The sequence below is a fragment of the Dromiciops gliroides genome, chromosome 4, assembly GCF_019393635.1.
Source record: "Dromiciops gliroides isolate mDroGli1 chromosome 4, mDroGli1.pri, whole genome shotgun sequence".
Taxonomy (NCBI): domain Eukaryota; kingdom Metazoa; phylum Chordata; class Mammalia; order Microbiotheria; family Microbiotheriidae; genus Dromiciops; species Dromiciops gliroides.
The window spans coordinates 159,147,231-159,174,948 of record NC_057864.1 but is presented as its reverse complement, the minus strand read 5'-3'; the positions used below and the strand labels follow the sequence as shown (position 1 = coordinate 159,174,948).

At 43.0% G+C, this 27,718-nt stretch overlaps 2 protein-coding genes across 5 annotated transcripts in view; one reads left to right on the top strand and one right to left on the bottom strand.

The window, feature by feature from the left end:
- Window positions 1-27,718, bottom strand: part of GON4L (gon-4 like) — a 298,840-nt gene that overhangs the window by 178,592 nt on the left and 92,530 nt on the right. Inside the window, exons 23-32 of one of the 4 annotated variants that reach the window (XM_044002398.1) lie at window positions 26,051-26,232; window positions 25,058-25,255; window positions 24,346-24,489; window positions 23,346-23,489; window positions 23,120-23,239; window positions 22,366-22,479; window positions 12,192-12,393; window positions 10,858-11,452; window positions 10,679-10,781; window positions 9,477-9,991 (exon numbers count right to left, since the gene is read on the bottom strand). The exons of the other annotated variants lie outside the window; for them this stretch is intronic. Coding sequence (XP_043858333.1) covers window positions 9,842-9,991; window positions 10,679-10,781; window positions 10,858-11,452; window positions 12,192-12,393; window positions 22,366-22,479; window positions 23,120-23,239; window positions 23,346-23,489; window positions 24,346-24,489; window positions 25,058-25,255; window positions 26,051-26,232 — 1,952 coding nt within the window. The 3' untranslated portion in view covers window positions 9,477-9,841. Of the gene's footprint in view, window positions 1-9,476; window positions 9,992-10,678; window positions 10,782-10,857; window positions 11,453-12,191; window positions 12,394-22,365; window positions 22,480-23,119; window positions 23,240-23,345; window positions 23,490-24,345; window positions 24,490-25,057; window positions 25,256-26,050; window positions 26,233-27,718 lie in introns of those variants that run through there. 4 annotated transcript variants of the gene reach the window in all.
- Window positions 532-9,375, top strand: LOC122754204 (protein misato homolog 1-like). The gene is made up of 14 exons (XM_044002414.1): window positions 532-656; window positions 793-946; window positions 5,715-5,784; window positions 5,882-5,957; window positions 6,324-6,378; window positions 6,471-6,615; window positions 6,726-6,843; window positions 6,921-7,055; window positions 7,181-7,333; window positions 7,559-7,690; window positions 7,780-7,964; window positions 8,136-8,240; window positions 8,725-8,837; window positions 9,150-9,375. Exons 1-14 carry the CDS (start codon window positions 573-575, stop codon window positions 9,362-9,364), a joined length of 1,740 nt encoding a protein of 579 aa, XP_043858349.1. The 5' UTR covers window positions 532-572; the 3' UTR covers window positions 9,365-9,375.

Below are 27,718 nucleotides of genomic sequence, written 5' to 3'. Positions count from 1 at the left end.
CAGGACCAGCCACTAAACCGAAGGGGTGCCCAACACCCGGAGTCGCCTGGAAGCGCCAGCGATTGTCGGGACTAAGCACCTCGTAGAAAGAGCAGAGCCACGCCTGCGCCGTGCCCCTCTTTTTTTTTTTTTTTTGCTGGGCAATGAGGGTTAAGTGACTTGCCCAGGGTCACACAGCTACTAAGTGTCAAGTGTCTGAGGCCCCATTTGAATTCAGGTACTCCTAAATCCAGGGCCGGTGTTTTATCCACAGCGCCACCTAGCTGCCCCACGCCGTGGCCCTCTTTCTCCAAGCTCAGAGCCTGGGAGTTTTGCCTCCCTCCTGGCCAATCGGTTTCTCGGGAAGCCGGATTGACCCACGAGCTGGAAAGGGGCGGGATCGACCCCCCAGCGAAGCAGGTCGTGGGCGGGCTTTTCGCGAGCGCAACGAATCGTTGTTTGAAGGGGGAGGGATAGGGGTGTAAACCAATGGGGCGAGGCGAGATCAGCCCCACCTCCGGAAACAGCAGGCCAATCGGCTCGGAGCGGCGGGTGGGCCGGGGAGGCTTCTGGGGAGAAGCGGGCGGAGCGGGATGGCCGGCGCGGCTCGGGAAGTGCTCACGTTGCAGCTTGGTCACTTCGCCGGCTTTGTCGGGGCACACTGGTGGAACCAGCAGGTGAGCCCCTACCCACTCTGGCCCTTACCCATGTGCCGCTAACGGGATCCCCAAACTCCAGCTTCCGCGGCCGCCTTGCCCCTGCTGGCTCAGGGCCTGTGCCTGCACCGGACCCAGCAATCCCCGTCCCCCACAGGATGCCGCGCTGGGCCGCCTGGCCGGAGTCAAGGAGCTGCCCGGAGTCAAGGAGCTGCCCGGAGAGCTGTGCCCCGATGTCTTGTACCGGGCAGGCCAGACCCTGCACGGCCAGGAGACCTACACGCCCCGCCTCATCCTCATGGACCTGAAGGGTGAGCCCCGCCCCCGAGGAGAGGGTGGAATTAGGGACCCTGCTCCCTAAGGTACCTTCGAGCCTTTTCTTTCTGTGGGCCCGTTGAACGCTTCTTTGTACCTCTCACAGTACTTTGTGGGAAGCCAGGCTCCTAGCAAGGACGTGGAGCTCCAGCCCTGTAAAGAATTATCTGTGGGACCTGGACAAGTTGCTTGCTTTCCTTCTATGGGCCTTTTTCTTCTGCTGCAAAGTGAAGGCATGCACTAGATAGGTGATCCATCAGGTCTCTTCCAAGTATTAAGTTCTCTTATTGAGACCGGTTCCAGTTTTCTTTTCTTTTCTTTTCTTTTGACAGGGCAATGAAGGTTAAGTGACTGGCCCAGAGTTACACAGCTAGTAAGAGTCTGAGGTCAAATTTGAACTCAGGTTCTCCTGAATCCAAGCCGGTGCTTTATCCACTGCGCCACCTAGCGGTGCCTCTGTTCCAGTTTTCTAACAATTACGCTTTTCCCATAGTCGCAGACAAGTTTTTCTGTGCAGACCCCATCCTGCCTCCTTCCAGTCACCTTCTTCATACTTCCTTAATTGCCACAAACATCTTTTATTTCAGAAAATGTACAGATCAGGGAGAATTTTTCAGTGATCTCAGTAGAGTGAGCCATATTTGAGTTTCAAGAGATCTTGAGGAACAACCCTTCATTTTGTGGATTGTCAGGGAGAAAGAAGTGTTCCTTTAAAATTAAAAAAAGGAACAAACAACAAAAAACAGGAAGGGAACGGGGTGAGTTAAATATTAAAACAAAGAAAAGGCTCTGGAGAGGAATCCTGACCTATATCAAGAAATTGAAGGATGAAAGAATGTGATGCAGGAAAAAGGGAAGGTTTGGAGGTAACATGAAATTCTTCCTGAAGAGGGAACTGAACCATCTGAAGAGGAAGATGCTTCTGGTCTTCCAAGGCACTGAAGATAAAAAAAAAAAACCCACAGCTGTTAACAGATGAGATTATCCAATAAGAGTTACAGAAAGTTGACAGGAGTAAGTAGTACTGATATCCCTTCTGAGGGAGTATAGAGACAGCTACAATCAAAAAGTTTCCTAGTATTCCTTGGTTAAGTATTCAGAATGTGGCAGAGAATTTCTTAAGATTTATCAAACCAGGTAATTATTACCACTATTGATGATTCACATCAGCCTATGTGATATTGCCGACTGGAACTCAGAAATCCCTGCTAAAGCTAAGAAACAGAAAACCTGAGGAGCACCCATGGAGTTTTTGGGGTTCTTTTTGTTTTTTACCATGACTACCAATAAAATGCAAAGTGTTCAGGAGAGAAGCAGATAGGGGATGTGAACAGTCTGTTAAGAAAATGGTGTCTGAGAACAGACATTTGAAATAAAGAAATATAGGGGGGCAGCTAGGTGGCACAGTGGATAAAGCACCGGCCCTGGATTCAGTAGGACCTGAGTTCAAATCCAGCCTCAGACATTTGACACTAGCTGTGTGACCCTAGGCAAGTCACTTAACCCCAATTGCCCTGCAAAAAAAAAAAAAAAAGGAAAACAGAAAAAGAAGGGAGTTAACAATAAAATCCATGGCTTCAGATGTTGATATACAAATGCACAAAGCATGGGTAAAAGGCAAGAAGGAGCTAGGTGGTACAGTGGATAGAGTGTCAGGCCTGGAGACAGAAAGAAGCTATTTTGATCTTATAGGTATAATTGAGTCTTGGTGGGATAACTGAGTGAAATGACTCATCTTCCCATGCTTCTCTAAATTTTCCATATCTCTTTCTTATACAGCAGTCATACATTACATTAATGAACTATAATTTGTTTAGCCATTCCCTCAAAGAATAACCACTTTGTTTCTAGTTCAATAGGATGTGATTTTGCCTGTCTTTCCATAGTCCCTCCATCATGGACTATTTCCATCTTTAGTCACTGTCAGTTTGCTGGATTGTAAGGTGAAACTCCTGTTGTTTTGATTTGTACTTCTTTAGTGATTTAGATCAATCTTTCATATGGCAGTGAGAGTAGGTAGCTGAGAATTGATTTTTGGTTTTTTTAAGCATGAAATTCCCTGTAAGAATAGTGTCAAAAGCACTAAAGCCGTACTGGGGGAAAAAGAAAGATAAAGAAGGAATAGGACTACTGCTTTTGGGGACAGAACTATATTTATGGAAGACAAAAAGAAGGTTGTGCTGCTCAACTCTGATTTTGATTCTTTTTTTTTTTCTTGCCAGAAAGAAACTACCTGTAAGGGTCCTTCCAACTCCAAGTCTAAGATCCTGTGACCTTTGGTCTGGAAATGATAGACCAAAAAGGGATTAAGGGGAGATGATAAGTTAGGGAAGAAAATGAGAGAACACCTAGTTGTCCTTGATTTGTCATCAAGCCCATAAATTACATCAAAGAGAAATAAAAAAAATTGGCAGATAAGATTGCTAAGACATCATTGGTGATCTTTGAAAGACTGGTGAATACAGTGGTCCTGCAGAACTGGAGAAGGACAACAACAGTTGTCTTAATTTTCAAAAAAGGGAGAATGGAACCTACATATGACAGATCAATGAGCTTGGTTGTAATTCCTGGACAAATTTTAGAATGTATCATTAATGATTGTGTCCATCTTTTTATTTATTATTATATTATTTTTTTGGTGAGGCAATTGGGGTTAAGTGACTTGCCCAGGGTCACACAGCCAGTGTCAAGTATCTGTGGATGGATTTGCACTCAGGTCTTCCTGACTCCAGGGCCATTGCTCTATCCACTGCATCACCTAGCTGCCCTGTGTCCGTCTTTTTAAAAATGTCAATCACAAAGAACCAATATGATTTTTTTAAGAACAGGTGATGCTATACTAATTTTTTGACAGCTTACTAGTCTAGTCCGTTAAGGGGATGCTATAGATATAGTTTGCCTAGTCTTTAGCAAAGTATCTAACAAAGATTCTCATGCCGTTAGGTATGTGGTAATACCTGTGAAAATTAATACAATTCTTGTGAAACAGAATAGTAATGAAATTCTTGTGAAAAAGATGGAGAGATGTGAGCTAAATAATAGTGCATTTAGCTAGATAGGAAACTGGGCAGAAGCCAAGCATCGTTATTAATTATTCACTGTCATATTGGAAAGTGGACAGCTACAGGGATTTCTACGTGACTTTGTTATACTTCATATTATTTTTAGTATGCCTGGATAGTATACTTAACAAATATGTGAATTTGCACAAAACTGGGAGGTATGGCTAACACAGTAGATGACAGATCCACTATCCCAAAAGATCAATCAATACACTTAATAGGTTTTTTCTTCACTGTTTTAGGGAGAATTTCCTTGTTGATGGGGATTCCTGGATTTATTTATCAAAACCAAATATATCAATACTAATTTTAAAAAATTTGACTCTGGGACAGCTAGGTGGCTCAGTGGCTAGAGCACTGGCCCTGGAATCAGGAGGACCTGAGTTCAAATTTGGCCTCAGACACTTAACACTTAATAGCTGTGTGACCCTGGGCAAGTCACTTAACCTCATTTGCCTCCAAAAAAAAAAATTTGACTCTGGAATAGGTTGAATCTAAAATGAAATTTAATAGGGATAAATGTAAAAGTTCATAAGTTTAAAAAATCATCTTCATAAGAAAAGTTTCACTAAAGAGTGCTTTGTCAGTTAAAGATTTAGGGGTTTAGATGGATTGGAATGATGTCACCTAGTGATGGAACTTGAAGCTGAATTGAGGCATAGGGTCCAGCAGCAAGGTGATCATGCTAATAAGGTACCAAACCTAATCCAGTGTTCAGAAGGTAGCAACCAGGATGCCAAAAAGTCTCAAGATCATGCCATAGAAGGCTGAGATGATTGGAATGGGAATTATTTGGCCTAGGGAAGACTAGATTTAGAGGGGATATGATAACATATTCAAGCATTTGGAGGTTGTTATTTGGGAGAGGGATCAAATTTGTTCTACTTGGCCGTACAATGCAAATATAGGAGCACTGGTGGAAATTGTATATGACCTCAGAGATCCCTTTACAGTCTTAGCATTAAAAAAAATAACAACTTTTCACTGTTGTCTGCAGATGCCCCACAGTTATTCTTCATAGCATTCATGTTCAATCCAGGGCAATGATTTGCCACAAAGGTTAGTTGGCCAATACCTAAAGAGTATCAGTACGATCATGGGATTTAGAGGCAGGAAGGACCATAGAGATCCAGCTGCCAAGTGGACTGAGATGTAGACAGAGGATGTGCCTTACTTGCCCAGTATCAAGGACTATCATGAGTATCATGGGTACTGTGCCAACTCCTAATCTTGAGTGCTTTCCACCACCCTGTACCACTACAAAAAAGGTGCTGATCCACCTCTTTGGGGCTCTTTATATATTTTTTATAATAAACCCTCTGACACTGCAGTGCCCCCTGTCAGTGAAGATGGAGTATAGAAGTTCAGGGACAAGATGAGGGGTATAGAAGTTCAGGGACAGGGTTGCTTGTGACTGCAGTTCCAGCTGCTGGACTCAGCCCCTCAGGGCACCTGCGCTGGTTTATCTCACCAGCTACTCACAAGAGACCAGACGAGGTCCCTTCTTAGGGTTGAACAGCTAACAAGTGGCAAGGTTGGAGCTCCTCATACAGACTTCAGTGTTCATTCCACTAGATCAGCTGTCTGAGAAAGATTCCTCAAGCATTTTAGCGTGGAAAGAGGTTTGGAGTGAAGGGCACACAGGAGAAGGCAGCTGGGATGCCCTTAGCTTCTTTGTTCCTTTGCCCTTTTCTCCCCACAGGCAGCCTGAGCTCCCTGAAACTAGAAGGTGGACTATACCAAGACAAACACCTGGATGCTGCTATCGCTTGGTGAGGGGTGAGAAAGGGGTGTGGGCAGGTGAGGGCACTGCAGCCCTAAAAAGAGGAGTCTCAGGACCACTGGCCCTGGGGCCGATCTTTATTTCAGGCAAGGTAAACTCACTACCCACAAAGAGGAACTACAAGCCAAGAACCCCTTTCTACAAAACCTCCTGAGTGCAGAGGTAAGGCCCAAGACCCAGAAGCAGGTTCCTCCTTCCCATTTTAAGCACAGTGCCTACATTATAGTGGGATATCTTTGCTTTGACTTCTTGCTTGTACCATTTCAGCAACCCATGTAGTAAAACTTGGCCCATGAGAAGCAAAGGGAGCATCCTCAATTACCCCAAGTGGTTTGGTTACCTTACCTTACTGTCCACCTTTTTCTGGTATCCAAGGGTTTTTGAGAAAGCAGTCTACCTTAATGGTTGATATTGACTTTGATTATAAATGAACTCCTTTCAATATTTTAGATGGCAAGGCACACACACTGAGGCCAGCTCTTCCCTAGGATGAATGGGATTGTGTATGGATTTTGTTCTTTCTCTTAGGGAGTGATGAGTAGTGATGGCGTCTGGAGGGTCCAAGCATTCCCCAGGGGTAAAGGTGAGGCCTTTGGAAGGGGAAGGGCAGTAAACTGGGCAACCAGACCCCAAAGCAGGTTACAAAAGCCTTACTAGCCCACTTCTTCTCCACAGGTCTCCCACCACTTACCAAAGCCTTTTGCCCCACCCCAAAATCACTAATCCCTCCAGAGGGAAGCATCAAGGTGTGGTCTGACTTCCTTCATGTGCAGCTACACCCCAGAAGTATCTGTATCATCCAGAAGTACAACCATGATGGGTATGAGGGCCCTGGGGGCTGGTGGAAGTTTGCCTAGATCTCCACCTCGCCAGACACTGCACATGGCTGGCACGGCTCTTGCTGAGCACTGGGGTTTGTGTCTTTGGTAGAGAGGCAGGCCGTCTAGAGGGCTTTGGCCAAGGTGAAAGCCTCTTAAGAGAGCCCACGTACCTGGAAGAGCTTGAGGACAGACTACACTTCTATGTAGAAGAGTGTGACTACTTGCAGGTATCTGAAGGGCTAAGTGGGCACAAGGGAGGGTCTATTTCTTCCCCATCAGTCATTAATCTTTCTTTCCTGTCAAGGGTTTCCAAGTCCTGTGTGACCTCCACGATGGCTTCTCTGGCCTAGGAGCTAAAGCAACAGAGTTACTTCAGGATGAGTATGCTGGACGGGGAATCCTGACTTGGGGCCTGCTGCCTGGCCCCTATACCCTAGGGGTAAGTGAGACAGAGAAAAAGGTAGCACTTCTACTTTGCCCCCTGAAGGGTCTGCACAAGGGAGGGGGAACAAGGACAGCATGAGAAAGGTGCTGTTGGCACCATCCTTTTCTTTCTTCCACCAGGAGCCCCAGAAAAACTTCTATCGCCTCTTCAACACAGCCCTCGGCCTCGTGAACATGGCGGCTCACAGCTCACTCGTCTGCCCGCTGTCCCTCGGGGGTGGCCTGGGGCTTCGGCCTGAGCCCCCAGTCACCTTCCCACATCTTCGCTATGATGCAAGTCTCAGATCTCTGGGTGTTTGGGGAGCCAGTTTGTTCCTCTGAGTTTGTGCCTAGGGAAAAAGGGCGGGGCAGGGGGGAACCCTAGAGCACACCAGATCCTCTTTGTCATACTTCTCTCTGCCTGCCCCCACGGCCATCCCTCAGGATACTTGACGTTTTCCTCCCCCAGACTCCGCAGGCCAAGCAGCCTTCTCTAATTATTCCCTACCCTTTTTTCAGGTCACACTGCCTTACCACAGCGGCGCCCTTCTGGCTACAGCTCTGGACACAATCACTGTCCCCTACCGACTGTGTTCCTCCCCAATTTCCATGATGCACCTGGCTGACATGCTGAGCTTTTCCGGGAGAAAGGTGTGGAGACCCAATGGGGAAACCTAGAAGTGCTTAGTGAATAAAAAAACCCAAGGGACCCATAACCTGATTTTCTTTTCCACTTTCAGGTGGTTACAGCTGGAGCCTCCATCCCCTTCCCAGTGGCTCCTGGCCACTCCCTTCCAGATACCTTGGCCCAGTTTGGAAGTACCATACCCTGGACTCCACTTTCTGCATGTGGGGAGCCAAGTGGCACCCACTGCTTTGCACAATCTGTGGTGCTTCGGGGTGTGGATAAAACACGGCAGACCAGGTAAGGGATATGAGCCATATCTTCCCATCCTTTATGCACAGCAGCTTGTTTTGGAACTCTACCCCTCTCAGGACTTTCAAAGTCAGGTTAGGTTGGTGGAGTGTCAGGGGACCCCCTTTTCCCTATGTAGCTGACTGTGGATAATAGTAGTTTCTGTGTTTCATTGGGCAGTCAGCTCTCCCCAGGTACATCACCAACTTCCCCACTTCATGCCTGTACCAGTGGAGAGGAGGTACTGGCCCAGTATTTACAGCAGCTGCAACCTGGGGTCCTGAGGTATGTAAAGTTTCCATGCTTTCCTTCCCCCATCAATTTCTTGCCTTTAACATGCTCCCTCACTTCTTTTTTTTTTTTCTTAGTGAGGCAGTTGGGGTTAAGTGACTTGCCCAGGGTCACACAGCTAGTCAGTGTTAAGTGTCTGAGGCTGGATTTGAACTCAGGTCCTCCTGACTCCAGGGCCGGTGCTCTATCCACTGCACCACCTAGCTGCCCTGCTCCCTCACTTCTATACCCTTGACAGTTTGATCCCAAGTCAGTCCATTATCTGGGCCTTGGAGTCTTCAAGTGCACAAGATAGTTGGGCCACGATGATCTCTAAGGTTCCTTGCAGCTGTGATGTCTGAGGACCCTCTGAACCCCACGCTTATTTTATTCTACCCCAGTCGCACCTAGGCAAACTGATAGGGAAAGGCCCAGTCATAAGTCAGTGTAAAAAGACTTTTTGCACAAAACCAACAACAACAACAACATTTCTCTGTAGCTCTTCCCAGCTGCTCCTGAGTCCATGCAGGGTTGTGCCTCCATACCCCAGATTCTTCTCCTCCCGACTCAACCAGCAGGGCTTGATTCTGGATGGCACCCACAATGGGACAGGTAAGAAATGGGACAGAGATAAAAAGCTCACCCCAAAGGACGCCCACCCCCGCCCAGCTCAATGACATCTCCAACACCACCACAGTGTAGTTGCTTTAACGTAAGGCTCTGTCCTATTAGAATGGATTCTCTCTTCCATGGGCAGTGAGGGGGAAAGTAGCCATCAACTAGGAAAAGGGCCCAGGAAAGTATCGATTCTCTCTTCACCTTTTGATCTCCTGCTGGCCCAGCCCTCTCCCATCCTAGGAAATCAGGTCTCTTCCTTCCTCCTAGAGGGTTCTCTTACTTCTGGCTCTACTGTCCCTCCCACAGCAGTGGAGACTATCCCTGTGCTCGCAACACTGAGCTCCTCCTCACTGCTGCATCGTGCCTTGGGCCGCTTGGCTGGGGAACTGGCCAACCTCGACTTGAGACGCTGGGCCAGTTTTCTAGCAGCAGGTGTGGAACAAGATGACATGGAGGAAACCATACAGGAGCTGCACAACCTGGCCCAGTGTTACAAAGATGGAGACAGCCTCATAAACTGAACACCTTTCATGGATTGCACAGCCCACAGAGGGAAAAATAAAATAGTTTTCAACAAACGTGACTGCTGCTGCCCTAGACATGATTAGCAGTTTCAGTCTTGGGACTGGCCAGTTACATCAACAGGGCTTGTTTATTATGCTTTAGAAAGATGGTGATTGGATCACAAAACAATAAATATGTAACATGGAAAGGGGAGAGAAAGGCGCAACCCTCTCGGGTACAGTATTTACAAATCAGGTCAGTGCAGCCTTCATAACAGGCCTTCCTTTCAAACATGAAGAAAGCTGAGCCCTTGTCCTTCCCAGCCTGATCTCCTTTCCTTGGACTCCCTGCTAACTTCAGCCTTGTAAACTGAGCCCAAAGTGCACACAATGGGGAGCCAGGCGGGGCGGGGGGGGGTGCGTGTCTTCTTAGGGCAACCCCATCTCTCCTGCTAAGGTGCCGTGATGGACTTGGTCCTGTGTCTCTCCAGGATTTCACTCATCTGGCTCCTCTTCAGACAGGAGGTCCCCCCGGTCAGAAAGTTGGTCTGTGTTACTGGTGCTGGTGGCATCATCCTCATCCTCAGAACTGGCCTCACAGGCTGTGTGGAAGAGCTGCATCAGTTCCTTGAACCGGTGGGAGACCTGTGGGAAGACAAAGGGAGTGTCTACGTACTGTTTCTGACTCGGTGGCTATGACTGGGCCTTGTGACTGACATCCCCATTCCTGATGAGCTCACATTACAGTTACAAAACACTTTCTCACAACCTCTGGCAAGCAGGCAGTAACAACAATAATATAAATGTTCCTCATTTACCGCTAAGGGAACTCAAAATTTACATGGAGTCATGCACCTACTAAGAAGCAGAGCTGGGCCTTCAATCCTTGTAGTCTGCCTCACTGATATCTAACCTCTAGTCCTCCATTTGTTTCCTCACTTGTCACTCCCTAGAAGGCCTCAGGGCTCAACTCTTCTCTTCTGTTGTCTTGGTCTCTCTTCATCTTGCCTCCAGATGGAGCCCAGTTTCCTTTTCTCCCAAGACTGGCCTTTCAGAGAAGTAGAAGCTGCAAGTGTTACATTCCCCCTTTTTATTCTGTCCCAGTGTCTTGGGAATTGGTAGATTTGTATCGCTTCCTCTTCTTGGCCTTTCATCAATCACACACCTTCCACCCCGCCCCCACGATGACACACTGAGTGTCCATGTTCCTGATAACATTATATACATATTTTACTTTATGAAAACCACATAGAAAAACATCTGAGGCCAGAGTTTCCTTAAAAATGTGTGAGCTTCCTCTTGTCAGTCTACATCTCAAAACTCCTTACCCACCTCTCCAGGAGTCTTATTGCCCAACTGCTGTGAGATGGTGCTGAAAGTCTGAGGCTGTGCCCCTCGTTCCTGGCACATGGTCAGGATCACTCGGTCAGCCTCCCTGTAACACAGATAACCGACATGGCCACAGGGACCCTGGCTTAACTCCCCACTCCCCAATGTTTTACCACACCTACCTTGTCCACAGGACAACCTTTTCCCCAGTGGAGCTGACTTTGCTGTTGTTGGCACACACTGTAGCTTCTGAAGCCTTCAGCTGTTGCTCTCCATCAGGCCCCCTGATGTGTGGGCCACTGTCCCCTTTGGGTGAACCTCCAACAGGGAGTCCATGAACAGCCCCTGAAGTGGTACTTACTGGGGAGGGGGATTCAAGGATGGTGGGAATCCTGCTTGTTGTTTTCATGTCAAATTTCCTGCCAGGGCGCAGCCAGCTATTTGGAGTGTCTGCTTTTCCTTGCCCAGAGTCCCAACCATCTGTGGAGTTAGAGGGCAGGGGGCTCAGAGTGGAGGCAGGGCACCCAGCAACAGCCAAAGGTTTCCCAGAACCTGACAAGGCTCCTGCCTGCTGGACTTCACTCAAAGTTTGCAGTTTAGGGGATGGGCTGTGGATGCCTTCAGCTCCAGCTTGGCTTCTGATTGAGTTGGGCACAAGTCCAGCTTTAGGGGAACTCTGAGGGCTCTCTGGTGAACAAGGTGCCGGGACATCCAAGGGGACTTTGTCTGTGGAGTTCCCTTCTTCAGGGGGCAGCGATGTTCCTCTCATTTCTGATCCTGCTCAAAGACACAGGGTAGGTATAAGAAAACATTAGAAGTCCAAGAGGACCTCCTAAGCTGAGAATGTTAGCTGTCAGGGATTTGGGGAAGGGAGGGTGGAGCAAGGGAGGTGTCATTATGGATTTTTTTTTTTGGCAGGGTAATGGGGGTTAAGTGACTTGTCCAGGGTCACACAGTGTCAAGTGTCTGAGGCTGGATTTGAACTCAGGTCCTCCTGACTCCAGGGCTGGTGCTCTATCCACTGCACCACCTAGCTGCCCCTTCCACCCCCGCCCCATTATGGATTTTTAAATGCCTTAGTATGCTCTTCTCAGATTATATGAAGACATGAAATTCCCACAAATAAAGCTGGATAAGTCTTTGTCCCTAAGTTTACATAAAAAGATGAGGGGCAGCTAGATGGCGCAGTGGATAGAGCACCGGCCCTGGAGTCAGGAGTACCTGAGTTCAAATCCGGCCTCAGACACTTAACATTTACTAGCTGTGTGACCCTGGGCAAGTCACTTAACCCCAATTGCCTCACTAAAAAAAAAAAAAATTAAAAAAAAAAAAAGATGAAGTGATAGGCAAGAGAGGCTGGAGGACTGGGTAGGAGGCTGGGTTGGAGATTCAGATCACTCTTAAGTGCCTACAAGAGGTCTGAAGTGAGAAGAAAAACAAACCTAACAGTATATTCTTGTGGGAGGAGCAGTTTGAAGCATCAAACCATTTTACAATGAGAGGTGTAGATTCTTACCTGGAGCAGGCATATCCTCTTTTCTGGCTGCTCGAGGGGTTATACTATCTCTCTCATCTAGGGCCTCTTCCTCTCCTGTCTCCCTGCCTTGTCCAACCTCTTTAGCATCAGGAGTAGGGCTAGCACCCAGCACTTCCAGAGGAGGGCTTGCACCCAGCAGCTCATGGGGTTCCTTGTTTTTGCAGGCCTTGCTTTCACATACCTGTAGGGATAGCACTGAGTCATGAATCAATGGGGACTCAAAGAGGGGAGAAGGGCTCAAGGAATGAAGAATTCATCCCCCTGCTTAGCTGAGAACAAACTCAAGTAGGTAATTAGGAAAAAGATGTGATCCTATAACCCAAATGTTCACATCCTGTTATAAGGACTTTACCATATTCTTCCAGTAAACCCTCCCCCATTCATCATACACTCTCCTCACAAAAAGGCATCTTCACATTAAGATAACCAGATAAAGCAATTATTAGGGGTTATTTTGCCCAATTATATGCCAATAAATTAAGCAATTTAAGGGAAATGGAAGAATACTTAGGGAAATATAAACTTCCTGGATTAACAGAAGAGGAAATAGAGTATCTAAATAGGACTATTTTAGAAAACGAAATGAAACAGGCCATAAATGAGCTTCGTAAGAAAAAAAGCATTAGGATACATTGATTTACAAGTGAATTCTAACAAACATTTAAAGATCAACCAATTCCAATATTAAATAATTAGGAATAGTCCAAACTCCTTTTATGACACCAAAAAAAAAAAAAAGTACGGAATTGTTTATCTGTCAGATTTAGGACCAAAGAAGATAAAGATAGTAAAACAAAATGTAAAATAGATCATTTTGACTGCTTTTTGCACAAAAAAAACTAATATAACCAAGATTACAGGGGAAGCAGAAAACAGAATTTTTGAAATAAGTCTCTCTGATAAAGGCTGCATTTCTCAAATATATAGAGAACGGAGTCAAATTTATAAAGATACAAGTCATTCCCCAATTGATAAATGGTTAAAGGATATGAACAGGCAGTTTTCAGACTAAAACCCCAAAGTTATCTATAATCATAGGAAAAAATGTTTTAGATCACTATTTAAAAAAAATTAATAAAGTATTTTATTTTTTCCCCGTTACATGTAAAGATAGTTCTCAACTTTTGTTTATACAAGCTTTACAATTTCAGATTTTTCTCCCTCCCTCCCCCTTCCCCTAGACAGCAGGTAATCTGATATAGGTTATTTATACACACACACACACACACACACACACACAATAACATTAATCCTATTTCTGCATTAGTCATGTTATAAGAGAAAAAATCAGAGCAATGATGAAAAACCTCAAAATAGAAAAAAACAACAGCACCAAAAATAAAAGAAATAGTATGGTTCATTCAGCATCTATACTCCACAGTTTTGTTTTGTTTTTTTGGATTTGGAGATCCTCTTCTATCATGAGTTTCCTGGAACTCTTCTGTACCATTGCATTGGTGAGAAGAATATAGTCCATCACACTCAATGTTCATGATACTGTGTACAATGTTCTTCTCCTTCTGCTCATCTCACTCATCATCAGCCCACACAAGACCCTCCAGGTTTCTCTGAACTCCTCCTGCTCATCGTTTCTTACAGCACAATAGTATTCCATTGTATTCATATACCACAACTTGTCCAGCCATTCCCCAATTGATGGGCACCCCCTCAACTTCCAATTCCTTGCCACCACGTAAAGAGCAGCTATAAATACTTTTGTACATGTGGGTCCCTTTCCCCTTTCCATGATTTCTTTGTGCAAAAGACCCAAAAGTGGTATTGCTGGGTCAAAGGGTATGGACAGCTTACACCTTATACTAAAATAAGGTCAAAATGGATACACGATTTAGACATAAGAGGTGATACCATAGGTAAATTAGGAGAGAAAGGAATAGTCTACCTATCAGATCTTTGGAAAGGAAAACAGTTTATGACCAAACAGGAGATAGAGTATATTATAAAATGCAAAATGGAAGATTTTGATTACATTAAATTAAAAAATTTTTGTACAAACAGAAGTAATGCATCCAAAATTAGAAGGGAGGCAGAAAGCTGGGAAACAATTTTTGTGGCCAGTACTTCTGATAAAGGCCTCATCTCTAAAATATATAGGGAACTAAATCAAATTTATAAGAATCCAAGTCATTCCCCAATTGAGAAATGGTCAAAGGATATGAACAGGCAGTTTTCTGATGAAAAAACCAAAGCTATCTATTCCCATTTGAAAAAATGCTCTAAATCTCTAATGATTAGAGAGGTGCAAATTAAAACAACTCTGAGGCACCACCTGACACCTATCAGATTGGCTAAAATGACAAAAAAGGAAAATAATAAATGTTGGAGAAGCTGTGGGAAAATTGGAACACTAATACATTGTTGGTGGAGCTGTGAACTGATCCAACCATAATGGAGAGCAATTTGGAATTATGCCCAAAGGGTGATAAAGCTGTGCATACCCTTTGACCTAGCAATACCACTTTTGGGTCTTTTGCCCAAAGAAATCATGGAAAGGGGAAAGGGACCCACATGTACAAAAATATTTAGATCACTACTGATCAGAGAAATGCAAATTAAAATAACTCTGAGGTATCACCTTACAACTATCAGAATGACAAATGTAACAAGAAAGGAAAATATTGGATATTGGAAGAGATGTGGGAAAGTTGTGAAAAGATCCAACCTTTCTGGAGAGCAATTTGGAACTATGCCCAAAGGGCTACAGAACTCTGTATACCCTTTGATCCAGCAATACCGCTACTAGGTTTATATCCCAAAGACATCCCCCAAAAGAGAAAAAGACCCATTTGTACAAAAAATATTTATAGCAGTTCTTTTTGTTGTGGCTAAGAACTGGAAACCAAAGGAATGCCTATCAATTGGGGAATGGCTAACCAAACTGTGGTATAGGATGGTGATGGAATATTATTGCGCTATAAGAAATGACAAGCAGGATGACTTCAGAAAAGCCTAGAAAGACATGTATGAAATGATGTATAGTGAAGTGAGGCAGAACCAAGAGAACATTGTGCACAAAGACAGCAATATTGTTTGATGAAGAACTATGAATGACTTGACTATTCTTGACAATACAATCATCTAAGACAATTCCAAAGGACTATTAATGAAACATATTATCTACCTCTAAAGAAAGAACTTATAGTGATGGAAGAGATTGAAGCATGCTATTTTTCACTTTTTTCCATTTTTTCCCTTTTAATCATGTTTTCTTGTACAAAATGACAAATATGGTAATGTTTTATATAATCATACCTGTAAACCTGTATCTAATTGCTTGCCACATCAGGGAGGGAGGAGGGAAAGGACGTAAGGGGAATAAAAATTGGAACCCCAAACTATAAATAAAAATGTTTATTACATTAAAAAAAATGCTAGTGGGGGCAGCTGGGTGGTGCAGTGTATAAAGCACCAGCCCTGGATTCAGGAGGACCTAAGTTCAAACCGGGCCTCAGACACTTGACACTTACTAGTGTAAAGAATTGTTATTTGAGGTTTTTATGCCTTGGTGAGCACTGGCCTGGGGCTGTGCAAACTGCAGGGTGCTCCACCCACTGGTTGTAGCCATTGCCAGGGCTCTGGCACCTCGCCTCATCACTCACAGAAGCCTACATGGGCCTGGCAAAATTATAATGATTGGAAGCCTAGTGAGGAGCAGTCATGTGACTGCCAGAGTGGACATCCCATTGGCTGGGACTGTGTGGGGTGTTTCTAGGTTTGGGGGAGGAGAATTGGGCATTCTAGGTGGAAGCTGGAAAAGGACAGGCGGTCTGCTGGTGGTGGTATTCCTGGGCGGTGGTATTTTTCAGGTATTATAATTTCCCTTTCCCCATTTTTATTTCCTTTCCCTTGATCCTACTGATCCTGTTTGTGGTTTTTTTTAAGTTCGTTCTTGTTAAAATAAATCTTGTTCTGTTTTGAGGGAGGCTGCCGGTTTCCTTCCTTGCCCCAATACCGCGGCAAGCCGCTTAAGTAGCCTATCCCAATTAAAAATTGTTCCCCACACTAGCTGTGTGACCCTGGGCAAGTCACTTAACCCCCATTGCCTCGAAAAACAAAAACAAAACCCAATAAAGAATAGACAATGAGGTAATAAAACTCTTTTTTGAAAATCCTGGAGATTCAAAAAGTCAGATGAAACAATTTTAGCAAAGTATCAGGATTTAAAATAAATTCACATAAGCATAAATCATCAGCATTTCTACATAACGCTAACAACCCTGCAAGACAAGACTGTAAGAGACACCCTATTAAAAATAACCATAGAGGGGCAGCTAGATGGTGCAGTGGTTAAAGCACCGGCCCTGGACTCAGGAGTACATGAGTTCAAATCCGGCCTCAGACACTTGACACTTACTAGCTGTGTGACCGTGGACAAGTCACTTAACCCCCATTGCCTTTAAAAAAACAACAACAACAACAACAACAAAAAACCGTAGATAGCAGAAAATACCCACAAATATACTGGCCAAGGCAAACCACAGAACATAATTATCAAACACTTTTTATACAAATATAATCAGACTTAAATAAATGGATAAATAGTAATTGTTCATGGGTGAGCAGAGCCAATATAATAAAAATGACAATTCTACCTAGATGAATATACTTATTCAATGTCATTCCAATTAATTACCAAAAAATTATTTTATTTAGCTAGAAAAAATAAATAGCAAAATTCCTTTGGAAAAACAAAAGTCAATGATATCAAAGAAATTAATTAAAACAATTAGAAACAGAAAGATAGATCAGTGGAACAGAGTAGACATAAAATATACAGTAGTAAATGATTCTAGTAACCTTGCATTTTACAAATGTAAAGATTTAAGCTTTGGGTATAAGAATTCACTATTTGGTAAAAATTGCTGGAAAAACTGGAAAGCAGTCTAGCAGAAATTGGGTATAGATCTATATCTTACACCATTACCAAGATAAGGTCAAGATGGATATATGATCTAGATATAAAGAGATATATCAAAAGCAAATTGAAGAAAATAGAACATATTAACTATCACACTTATAGACAGGAAAAGAATTTATGAATAAATAAGAGACAGAAAGCATTGTGAGATAAAAAACATAATTTTGATTACATTAAACTTAAAAGTTTTTGTACAAATAAAACCAATGTAGTAAAGATAAGAAGGAAAATAGAAAACTGAGAAAAAAAATTATATAGTATGTTTCATATCTCAATTATATAAAGAACTTTGTCAAATTTATAAGAATATGAGTCTTTCCTTAATTGATAAATGGTCAAAGGTGATGAACGGGCAATTTTTTTTTGTGTGAGAGGGAATTGGGGTTAAGTGACTTGCCCAGGGTCACACAGCTAGTAAGTGTTAAGTGTCTGATGCTGGATTTGAACTCAGGTCCTCCTGAATCCAGGGCCGGTGCTCTATCTACTGCACCACCTAGCTGCCCCGAACTTGCAATTTTTTGATGGAAAAAAAAAATCAAAATTATATATAGTCATATGAAAAAACTGCTCTAAATCATTAGTGATTAGAGAAAAGCAAACTAAAACAATTTTGAGATACATCTCACACCTACAACAAATATTGGAGGGAATGTGGAAGAATTGGGCCATTAAGACCCGATTCTTGGGGTAGCTAGGTGGCGCAGTGGATAAAGCACTAGTCCTAGATTCAGGAGGACTTGAGTTCAAATTCAGCCTCAGACACTTGACACTAGCTGTGTGACCCTGGGCAAGTCACTTAACCCTCATTGCCCTGCAAAAAAAACCCAAAAACCCCCTAAAGACCCAATTCTTCCATAATCCCTCCAACATTTGTTATGTTCCCCTTCTTAATCTGACTATTTTGGAGAGCAATCTGGAATTATGCCCTAAGAATTATTAAAGGATGTATACCTTTTTACCCAGCAGTATCACTATTAGGTCTGTTTCCTAAGGTGATCAGGACAAAAGGAAAAGAACCTATATGTTCTAAAATATTTATAGCAGTTCTCATTGTGGTGGCAAAGAACTGGAAATTGAGGGGATGTCCATCAACTGGGGAATGGCTAAATAAATTGTGGAATAGGACTGTGATACAATACTACTGTGCTATTAGAAATGATGAGCAGATTGGTTTTAGAAAAACACGGAAAAACTTGCATGAAATAATGAATTGAAATGAGCAGAACAAAGAACATTGCATACAGTAACACCTATATTGTTATAATGTTCAAAGAGTAACCATGAATGACTAAGTTATTCTGAGTATTATAAATATTCAAAACAACTACAAAGGACCTATAAAGGAAAATGCTATCACACCTCTAGAGAAAGAACCGATAAGTAGAAAGGATGCATTGTATGGTTTTACATAAAAAAAGTTCAGAACTTAAAATGTAACAATAAGATTAAATGTTTTTTTTTTTAAAAAGAAAATGATATAGAAAAAAAATCACATTACAAGAAACCAAGTTTGGCAACTACAAGGTAAGAAAGCACTGCTTACCCACTCCACCACTGCCTCCACTTCCCTTCTTTGTAGAGATACAAGACCAAGAAGGGTGCTAACATTAGACTTCTTTTGATACATTAGTTCTCCTGAACTATTAATATATTTTAAAAATAGGGGCAGCTAGTTGGCACAGTGGATAGAGCACCGGCCCTGGAGTCAGGAGTACCTGAGTTCAAATCCGGCCTCAGACACTTAACACTTACTAGCTGTGTGACCCTGGGCAAGTCACTTAACCCCAATTGACTCACTTAAAAAAGAAATACGAATGCCTAAAGTTTAAATAGGGGTTGCAAGATTCCCTTTAAAAAAAAGCTATAAGCTTGCTCTTTTTGTGGTGTCAAGGAATTGGAAATCGAGGGGCTGCCCATCAACTGGGGAATGGCTGAACAAGTTGTGGTATATGAATGTAATGGAATTCTATTGTGTTGTAAGAAACTATGAGCAGGCAGATTTCAGAGAAACCTGGAAGGACTTGCATGAACTGATGATGAGTGAGATAAGCAGAACCAGGCGAACATTTTACACAGTATCATCAACATTATGTGTTGATCAGCTGTGATTGACTTGATTCTTCTCAGCAATACAATGGTCCAAGATAGTTCCAAAGGACTCAAGATGGAAAATGCTCTCCAAATCCAGAAAAAAAAAAAAAGAAAAACTGTGGAATATGGATGTAGATTGAACCATATTATTTCTTTTGTTTTTGGTGCTGTCGTTTTTCTTTTTTGAGGTTTTTCCTTTTTGCTCTGATTCTTCTCCTATAACATGACTAACGCAGAAATATGTTTTATGTTATTGTACATATTTAACCTACATCAGATTACTTGCTGTCTTGGGGAGGGGAGGAGGGAGAAAAATTTGAAACTAGAAATCTTATAAAAAACAAATGTTGAAAATCATCTCTACATGTAACTGGAAAATAATAAAATACTTTTATAATAAAAAATAAAGCTATAAGCTTGGGGCAGCTAGGTGGCACAGTGGATAGAGCACCGGCCCTGGATTCAGGAGAATCTGAATTCAAATCTGGCCTCAGACACTTAATACTTACTAGCTGTGTGACCCTGGGCAAGTCACTTAACCCCAATTGCCTCACCAAAAAAAGCTATAAGCTCGCTCTTTTTGTGATAGCAAGGAATTGGAAATTGAGGGGATGCCCATCAACTGGGGAATGGCTGAACAAGTTGTGGTATATAAATGTAATGGAATACTAATGTGCTGTAAGAAACAATGAGTAGGCAAATTTCAGAGAAACATGGAAGGACCTACATGAACTGATGCTAAGTGAGATGAGCAGAACCAGGAGAACATTGTACACAGTATCAACAACATTGTGTGTTGATCAACTATGATAGACTTAACTCTTCTCAGCAATACAATGGTCCAAGATAGTTCCAAAGGACTCATGATGGAAAATGCTCTCAAATCCAGAAAAAAAGAACTATGGAATCTAGATGCAGATTGCACCATACTATTTCTATTTTTGTTTTTCTTCTTGTTTTTCAGGTTTTTCATTTTTGCTTTGATTCTTCTTTCACAGCAAGACTAATGCAGAAACATGTTTTAATGTGATTGTACATATATATATATATATATATATATATATATATATATATAAGATATATCAGATTGCTTGCTGTCTTGGGGGGAGGGGAGGGAGGGAGAAAAATTTGAAACCAGAAATCATAAAAAATATTGAAAACTATTTCTACATGTAACTAGAAAATAATAAAATACTTTTATGATTTAAAAAAAGCTATAAGCTCCCTAACCATGTTGATATTCATCCTCCATTCTTTCCCCCTTTGCTCCAGTCTCTGAAGAGGTGTCTCCGTATAGGACAATATGTCTACCTGTAATAGAGCACCAGCCCTGGAGTCAGGAGGACCTGAGTTCAAATCCAGCCTCAGACACTTGACACTTAACTAGCTGTGTGACCCTGGGCAAGTCACTTAACCCCAAATTGCCTCAGCAAAAAAAAAAAGTCTACCTGTGTCCTTTTGATGCCATTTCATATTTCTGGAATCTTGTCCCCAAAATCATCTTGTTTAATTTGCAATTTCCCCCATCTACTGCCTCCTTTTCTGCTGCTTACAAATGTTTGTTTCCCCAAGACTTTAAAAAAAACCCCAACTTGTTAATTTTTTTAAAAGTCTGCTTCCACTTGTTGAATCCACATCTTATTCATTTCTAAACCCATGCCATCTGGCATCAATCAACTGAAAGTGTTCTAAGGTTTCTAAAACTCTATTGCCATATCTGATGAATCTCTTTCGAAATTCTCATTCTTTTTAACCTCACTGCAGTGTTTGGCAATATTGATCCTCCCTTCTTGCTGGATCCTCCCTCTTGCTTTAGTTTTTATTTAATGGGCATTGTCTCAGACAAACCCAGACCTGTGAAAGGTCTTAGCTTAAAAAGGCCAAGTTCTCCCACTGCATCCCTGCCACCTCCAGTTGTTCCGATCCATATCTTCACACTGGACCCAGATGGCTTTGGATGATAGAGTAACAAGGCTAATGACTTTGCACATCCCTGCTTCACTCAAATCCGATTCACTGCAAGTCATGACATCACCTCACTGATGTCAAGATCTACTACATGAACAAAAGACAAACAACAACAATAATGTTCTCTCCAGGTTCTTTTCTTTCAGAGGCACTGGGACTCTGGTGGGTGTCTGGTGTGTCGGCCTGATTGTGGGGTTAGGCTTTATTCATGACCCAGCATGTCCACCTGAAATCTATCTAGAGCTGGAGAAAACTCTCAGCCCATATTTTTGTGTTTTTCTGCCCCAACGGTTCTTTTATTGCTATTTTTGGGGTTATTGTATCAGGAGCCCTATGAGCTTAATGTCTTTCCTCTGCCATCTTGGCTCCGCAAATTGATATTTCTAAAGCACACTTTGACCATGTTCCTCTCCTTAAGAAGCTACAGGGAGCTACCTCTTTCCTTTATGATATGGCATTAAAACACTTTGTAATTTGACTCAATATACATTACTTTCATTCACACACTCTAATGCCTATAGATTCCACATCTTCTCACAAGCTGTGATACCCCCACACCCCACCCAGGCCCCAACCCCATCTAGAATGTACTCTCTTTTTACCTCCAACTCATAGAATCCCTAGCTTCCTTCAAGGTAACCTAAGTACTTAATAAATCCTTGTTGAATGAATTCAAAATGAGATTCTATTTATAAAGTTTGACTTATCAATTAAGCTACTGTGTAAATGAATGAATGAAAAAACATTTATTAAGCACTTACTATGTGCAAAGCACTGTGCTAAGTGAAGGAGATACAAGGAGAAAAGTAAGAGAGTCCCTGCAGTTGAAGGAGCTCCAAGCCTAACAATAGAGGGAAAAAACACCTAGAGTAGGTTTTAGCTGAAAGAAGGAAAGAAAGGCCTCAAGATTCCAAAGTAAATTAGATTTGTACAAATAACTAACCAGTTCCCAGTTAGTGAGAAGTCAGGAATTTCTTTCTGATATTATAGCCCACAGACACTGCATATTAGTGCTGAAGGCACATTGGAGGCCAATGAGTCCAACCTCATTTCAGAGATGAGGAAACTATCTGAAAGGCCTTAGCTGAGGCTCAATCAGGCATGAACTCAGATGCACCTGTGACCAAGCCCACTTGCTTCCTTCCTCACCCAGCTTACCTTGCTGCTGCAATGGCTGCAACCTCTCCTTCTGTTCTTCTTTAGCTTAGGGTCAGGATTTCCCTCATGGCAGGAACAGACACAATCCTTGGGGCCATCTGGCCATTCTGTTTCCTAGAAGACACATGGGCTCAGTTGACAGACTGGGGACCAGGTTGATCTAGGCAGGAAGATCAAGGCTCTGGGGAAAACCCCACAACTCAAGTCCATTTTGATCACACTAAGGACTCATAGTTCTCAGCAGCACATCAGATCAAAAATCGTTACAAACGAAATCTTTGTGTAAAAGAAAAAAAAAGACTGGCCATATTCCCTATTTATTTCAGGCATTTACTAGTTGCACATAGCAAATGCTCAATCAATACTGCTGATGGACAGATTCCCTTTGGCCTCACACAACCAGTCAGATTTCTCTCCATGAAGCGATTTCTTTGTTCCTCATTTCTAAAAGGAGAGGGAAGCTGGAACACAAGGAAAAGGGAGAGCAGGGGATAATTCATCTGAATGGTGGTGTCTTGGATTCACAGGCCCATCAATTTAGAGCTACAAGGGACCCTGGACCTTGTCCAATCCAACCCTCTCATGTCCTATGCAGATTTTCTGCACCACCCCCACCCCAGCCTATACTACCTCTTTTCCTTCTAAAGTATCATTAACTCCCCCAACTCTCCTTAGCCAGTCAAACTGAACATAAATAACACAGAACCACCTAACATTGGAGAAAGAGGGGGAAAAAACATTAGCCATGACCAACCTTGTCATGGTTCTGGCCCCCAATCTCTTTTCTCCTTTTGTTTTTTGAGGCTGTGGACATCTTGGGGTGCTCCTCTTCCTCTTCCACGTCTGGAAGAGCCACTTCTTCAAAGCCATCAAACTAAGGAAGAGACAGTGCCAAGATGCTCAAATTCTGCTGCTCCCACAGACTCTTTGCTACTGCCCTCCCTCACCCCTAAATCCCTCAGGAGTCTCAGGATTTGCACCTCATACTCTTTCTCCTCCGTCCAATTGATCTCCTCAAAGTCACCCAGACGACTAGCCACTGGTCGAAGATGATCAAAGAAGACAGAAAATTCATCCTGAAGATGGTCATGGCCCTTAAGTAGTTGCCACATCTGAGTCTTAAGCTTGAAAAGTTAGAAGAAATAAGGATAATAATTTTCAAAAGCATAGCTTCCCCACCTCTTCCAAAACAACCCTGTTGGCTTTAGGATCTCAAAATCTTTTTTTTTTTTTGTGGGGCAAGGAGGGTTAAGTGACTTGCCAGGGTCACATAGCTAGTAAGTGTCCAATGTCTGAGACCAGATTTGAACTCAGGTCCTCCTGAATCCAGGGCCAGTGCTTTATCCACTGTGCCACCTAGTTGCCCCTCCGCCCTCCCTGGGATCTCAAAATCTTAAGAACTGAATATTAACTTAGAAGTCATATAATCCAACCTTCTGTTCTATGTGGCAAGTCTCTCTATTTCCATTCCAGAGAAATGGTCATTCAACTGCTTCCACTGCTTGAACTTTATAGCTTTCTACTGTCTCTTCAATTTGCTTTTAGGAGATGGAGGGTAGCTTTAAGATTATTCTCACTCTGTTTCTCCCAATCAGGTCTATAGTCAGAAAGAAAACTGCAAGGACAAAAGTGCTCCTTTCTGGATTCAGGAAGGCTGAGACTCAAGACTTCTGGCCTAACCATAGTTTCTTGCCCTCTCCATCTTCAGTTTTTTCCAGAAGTATAAAAAGCTTCAGGCTCCTTTTTCTCCTTCAGAAAGGCAATGTTGGGGCAGCTAAGTTGCACAGTGGATAGAGCACCGGCCCTGGATTCAGGAGGACCTGAGTTCAAACCCTGTCTCAGACACTTAACACCTACTAGCTGTATGACCCTGGGCAAGTCACTTAATCCCAACTGACTCACCAAAAAAAGAAGAAAAAAAAAAGAAAAAAGAAAAAGGCGATGTTGATGATGGGAAGAGGTAGAACTGGGAAGCATTACCTCACCAATCTCCTGTGGGAGACAGTCTGCACAGCCCTGCAGAACCTTTATGATCTTCTGATGGTGGGAAGGATTTTCTGCAAAGCAAATCTCCAGTTGCCGAAGGAACTTTCTGCTCTTCTCAAAGGCTTGCTGCTCTTCAAACTGCCAGGAAAGGGAACCAGGAGAGGGTCACTCCCAGGGCTCCTGATAACTCCCACCCTTTAAGATATAGAAGTAAAAACTCCTGAGCTGGGGAAGTTGTGAAAACTCCAACTGCAGTTGGCAAAACTTATGCAACTCATGCTATGAGCTTTGCACCAACTTCTCTCCTCTGAAGACTGACCATCATAGCTGTTCCATCCTGGACAACTGAGGTGAGGATAATGAAAATGGGTGTGCTCAGGTTGTACTAAATGTGGTACAGATATGGGAAATGGAATGGGGACCAGCTTTTTTTTTTTTTTATCCCAGTTGAAGAACAACAACAACAAGAGACTGAAAGCAAAAGGCTTTTAAGAGCTATAAGCTCTTAATAAATGCTTATTAATCAATTATTGGAACTTATGTTTATGTTCCTCCTTGGCAGGGAAAAAGAGTAGTAGATGAGATACCTTCTAACTCTGCTTCTGAACCTCCAATATTGAGGACCAACTCTTCCCATACCATGCCCACCCACTCCATGCTCATCATACCAGAAAAGATGGGAGACCATTCTATTCTATCCACTTACTAGCCCACAGGCCAAGGCCTGCTCTGGCAAGAGGAATGCAGCAAAATCCTTCAGTAGCTGAGGCCAGTCATGGAGTAGGGTCTGCAGACTGTTGTACAAATCCACAGCTGTCTGTCTCTGTGTATTCGACTCAAACTCATAAATGACACGAAGGAAATCCTCATACTTGCCAGGGACATGGCGTAGGGCTTCACGTACCTGAGGAAGAACATTCAGTTATCAGAATCCCACATCCTGGGCTTCCAACAACAGGAAGAGACTAGAGAATAACTACTGGGAAAGATCTGGAGGGGAACTGAAGGAGATACCACATGCATGGAACCTAATTGTATCAGGGACTACTCTAGATGTCTTTCTGGCTTTTTTTGGGTTTGTTTGGGTTTTTTTGGCAATGAGGGTTAAGTGACTTGCCCAGGGTCACACTGCTAGTGTCAGGTGTCTTGAGGCTGGATTTGAACTCAGGTACACCTGAACCCAGGGTTGGTGCTTTATCCACTGCACCACCTAGCTGCTCCCTCTAGATGCCTTTCTGGAATCTGAAGGAAGGAAAGTTAAAACCCATAAAGGACTTAAAAACTGTTTATAGTGAGACACAGGAGCAAGAGGAAAACATTACTTTTCCTTGACAAAGAAAACACTTTCTACTAAATACTGGGCTACACTGCTTCATAAAAGGAATATAGAAAAGAATGCCATTTAGACTTTCATCCTCAGGAGTCTAATTATAACGATATGACCTCAAAGAGGGCAAAATCCCCTGCCTGGGAATTTGAAATCCAACCTCTCACTCCTGACTCCATCACGAACGTCAGTATAATATATGCCTATGGTCTTAAGGGGGGTATAACAAAACTCCATTAACTGTAAATTCCTTGAAGGCAGGGACCATGACTCCTTCCTCTAGTTCTTTCCTTATCATCTAGACACAGAACTCTGCATATACAGGGAAGAAGTGGTATCGACTGGCTGACAGAGGAGTTGGCCTTTGCTCACTCGGGTCAGGTAGGCTTGGGCAAATGCCAGATCCTTTTGCTCCCTCAGGGGGTCTCGCTCCAAGATGTCTTCATCGTAGAGCAAGAGTAACTTGGAGGTGTCCTTGCTGGCCCGGGTCCGGCCCCGCTTGCTCCGAGTACGGTGACTACCCCGGGCTTTTCCAACAGCTTTGGTGCTTTCTCCTAAAATAATGGATCAAATGGTTTTTCTCTGGTTATCCACATGACCCCAACCACCAATCCAAAGTTGGAGTAACCCACAACAGATGACAATGACCTTGTCGTTCGGTCCGGTCTGACTCTTTGTGACAACATTTGGGGTTTTATTGGTAAAGATACTGGAGTGGCTTGCCATTTCCTTCTACAGCTCATTTTACACACGAAAAATTGGCACACTGGGTTAAGTGACTTGCCCAGGGTCACACAGCTAGTGAGTATCTGGGGCCAGATTTGAACTCGAAAAGAGAAGTCTTTCTGATTTCAGGCCCAGCACTCTATCCACTAGCCTACCTAGCTGTTGAGAATAACCCACAATAGATGACAACGGTGACCAGTGAAATAAAGGCTATGAGGAAAAGTGATAAATCTCAAACCCTCCTTTCTCCAGCCAAGCCAACTGTCATTGGAAAGGAGAGCAGAATACCTCCATCTCTTTCTGTGCAGTGGTACAGGCAAGGGCCTATTGCCTAAAAGATTTCAGGTAGAAGGTCCTAAGAGAAACTGAATGAGGTTCAATCTCTCCTTGGTTGTGGGACCTTAGGGGCCTCTCTTGGTTTTGGTCAAGTCAGTCAATAAACACCCATTCAGTATGTACTTAAGCAGGCATTATGCTAAATGCAGGGAATATAAAGAAAGGCAAAACAACACTCCCTATTCTCAAGGAACTCAGTTGATGGTGGGAGAAAATATGCAAACAATTATGTACAAACAAGTTATTTACAGTTATCCCTTCCACACTGCAACTTTCCCTACTGCAGTTTCAATATATGCTTAGGTTAGCATGAGAGATTAAACGGGAATTTTTTTTTTTGCGGGGGGGAGAGGCAGGTTTGTGGAAAGCAAAGACAACACAAGGAGGCCAGCAAATGACACAGAAAAAGTTTAGAAACAAAAGCACAATATCAACATATTTAATCTTTCAATACCACAAATATATACAATTTCTCTTCTCTGGTATCAAGAGAGGGTCAAAATTTTTTTTGCAGGGACACTACATCCCTAACCAAAGAGATGTGGAAGGTTAAATTGGGGTAATTAACAAAAGTAAAGCACTAGCATTAAGGAGGATTCAGAAAGGCTTTCTGTACAAGGTAGGATTTTAGCTGGTACTTGAAGAAAAACAAAGATTAGAAGAGAGAGAATTCTAGTAATGGGGCACAGCCAATGAAAATGTCTTAAGTCTGGAGATGCCAAGGAACAAGATGTCCAATAAAGTCACTAGATCACAGAGTACATGGAATGGTGTAAGAAGACTGGACAAGTAAGGGAGGGAAGGTTATGAAGGAAGGGCTTTAAACACCAAACAGAGGATTTTAAATTTGATCCTGGAGATAAGGAATCACTGGAGTTTACAGTTTATGGGGAGTGAGACCCACATATCTCAGCCTCATGTTTAAAAAAAAATGGGGAGAGACTAAAATTTAAAAAAACAAAAAAATTCCTTGGCAGA

Bases quoted from the DNA above. Each gene is read 5' to 3' on its own strand.
- LOC122754204 (XM_044002414.1), top strand. From the start codon at position 573: ATGGCCGGCGCGGCTCGGGAAGTGCTCACGTTGCAGCTTGGTCACTTC. The intron at 5,785-5,881 runs GTGAGGGGTGAG...TCTTTATTTCAG, and splicing joins CTGGATGCTGCTATCGCTTG to GCAAGGTAAACTCACTACCC. The intron at 7,965-8,135 runs GTAAGGGATATG...TTCATTGGGCAG, and splicing joins GATAAAACACGGCAGACCAG to TCAGCTCTCCCCAGGTACAT.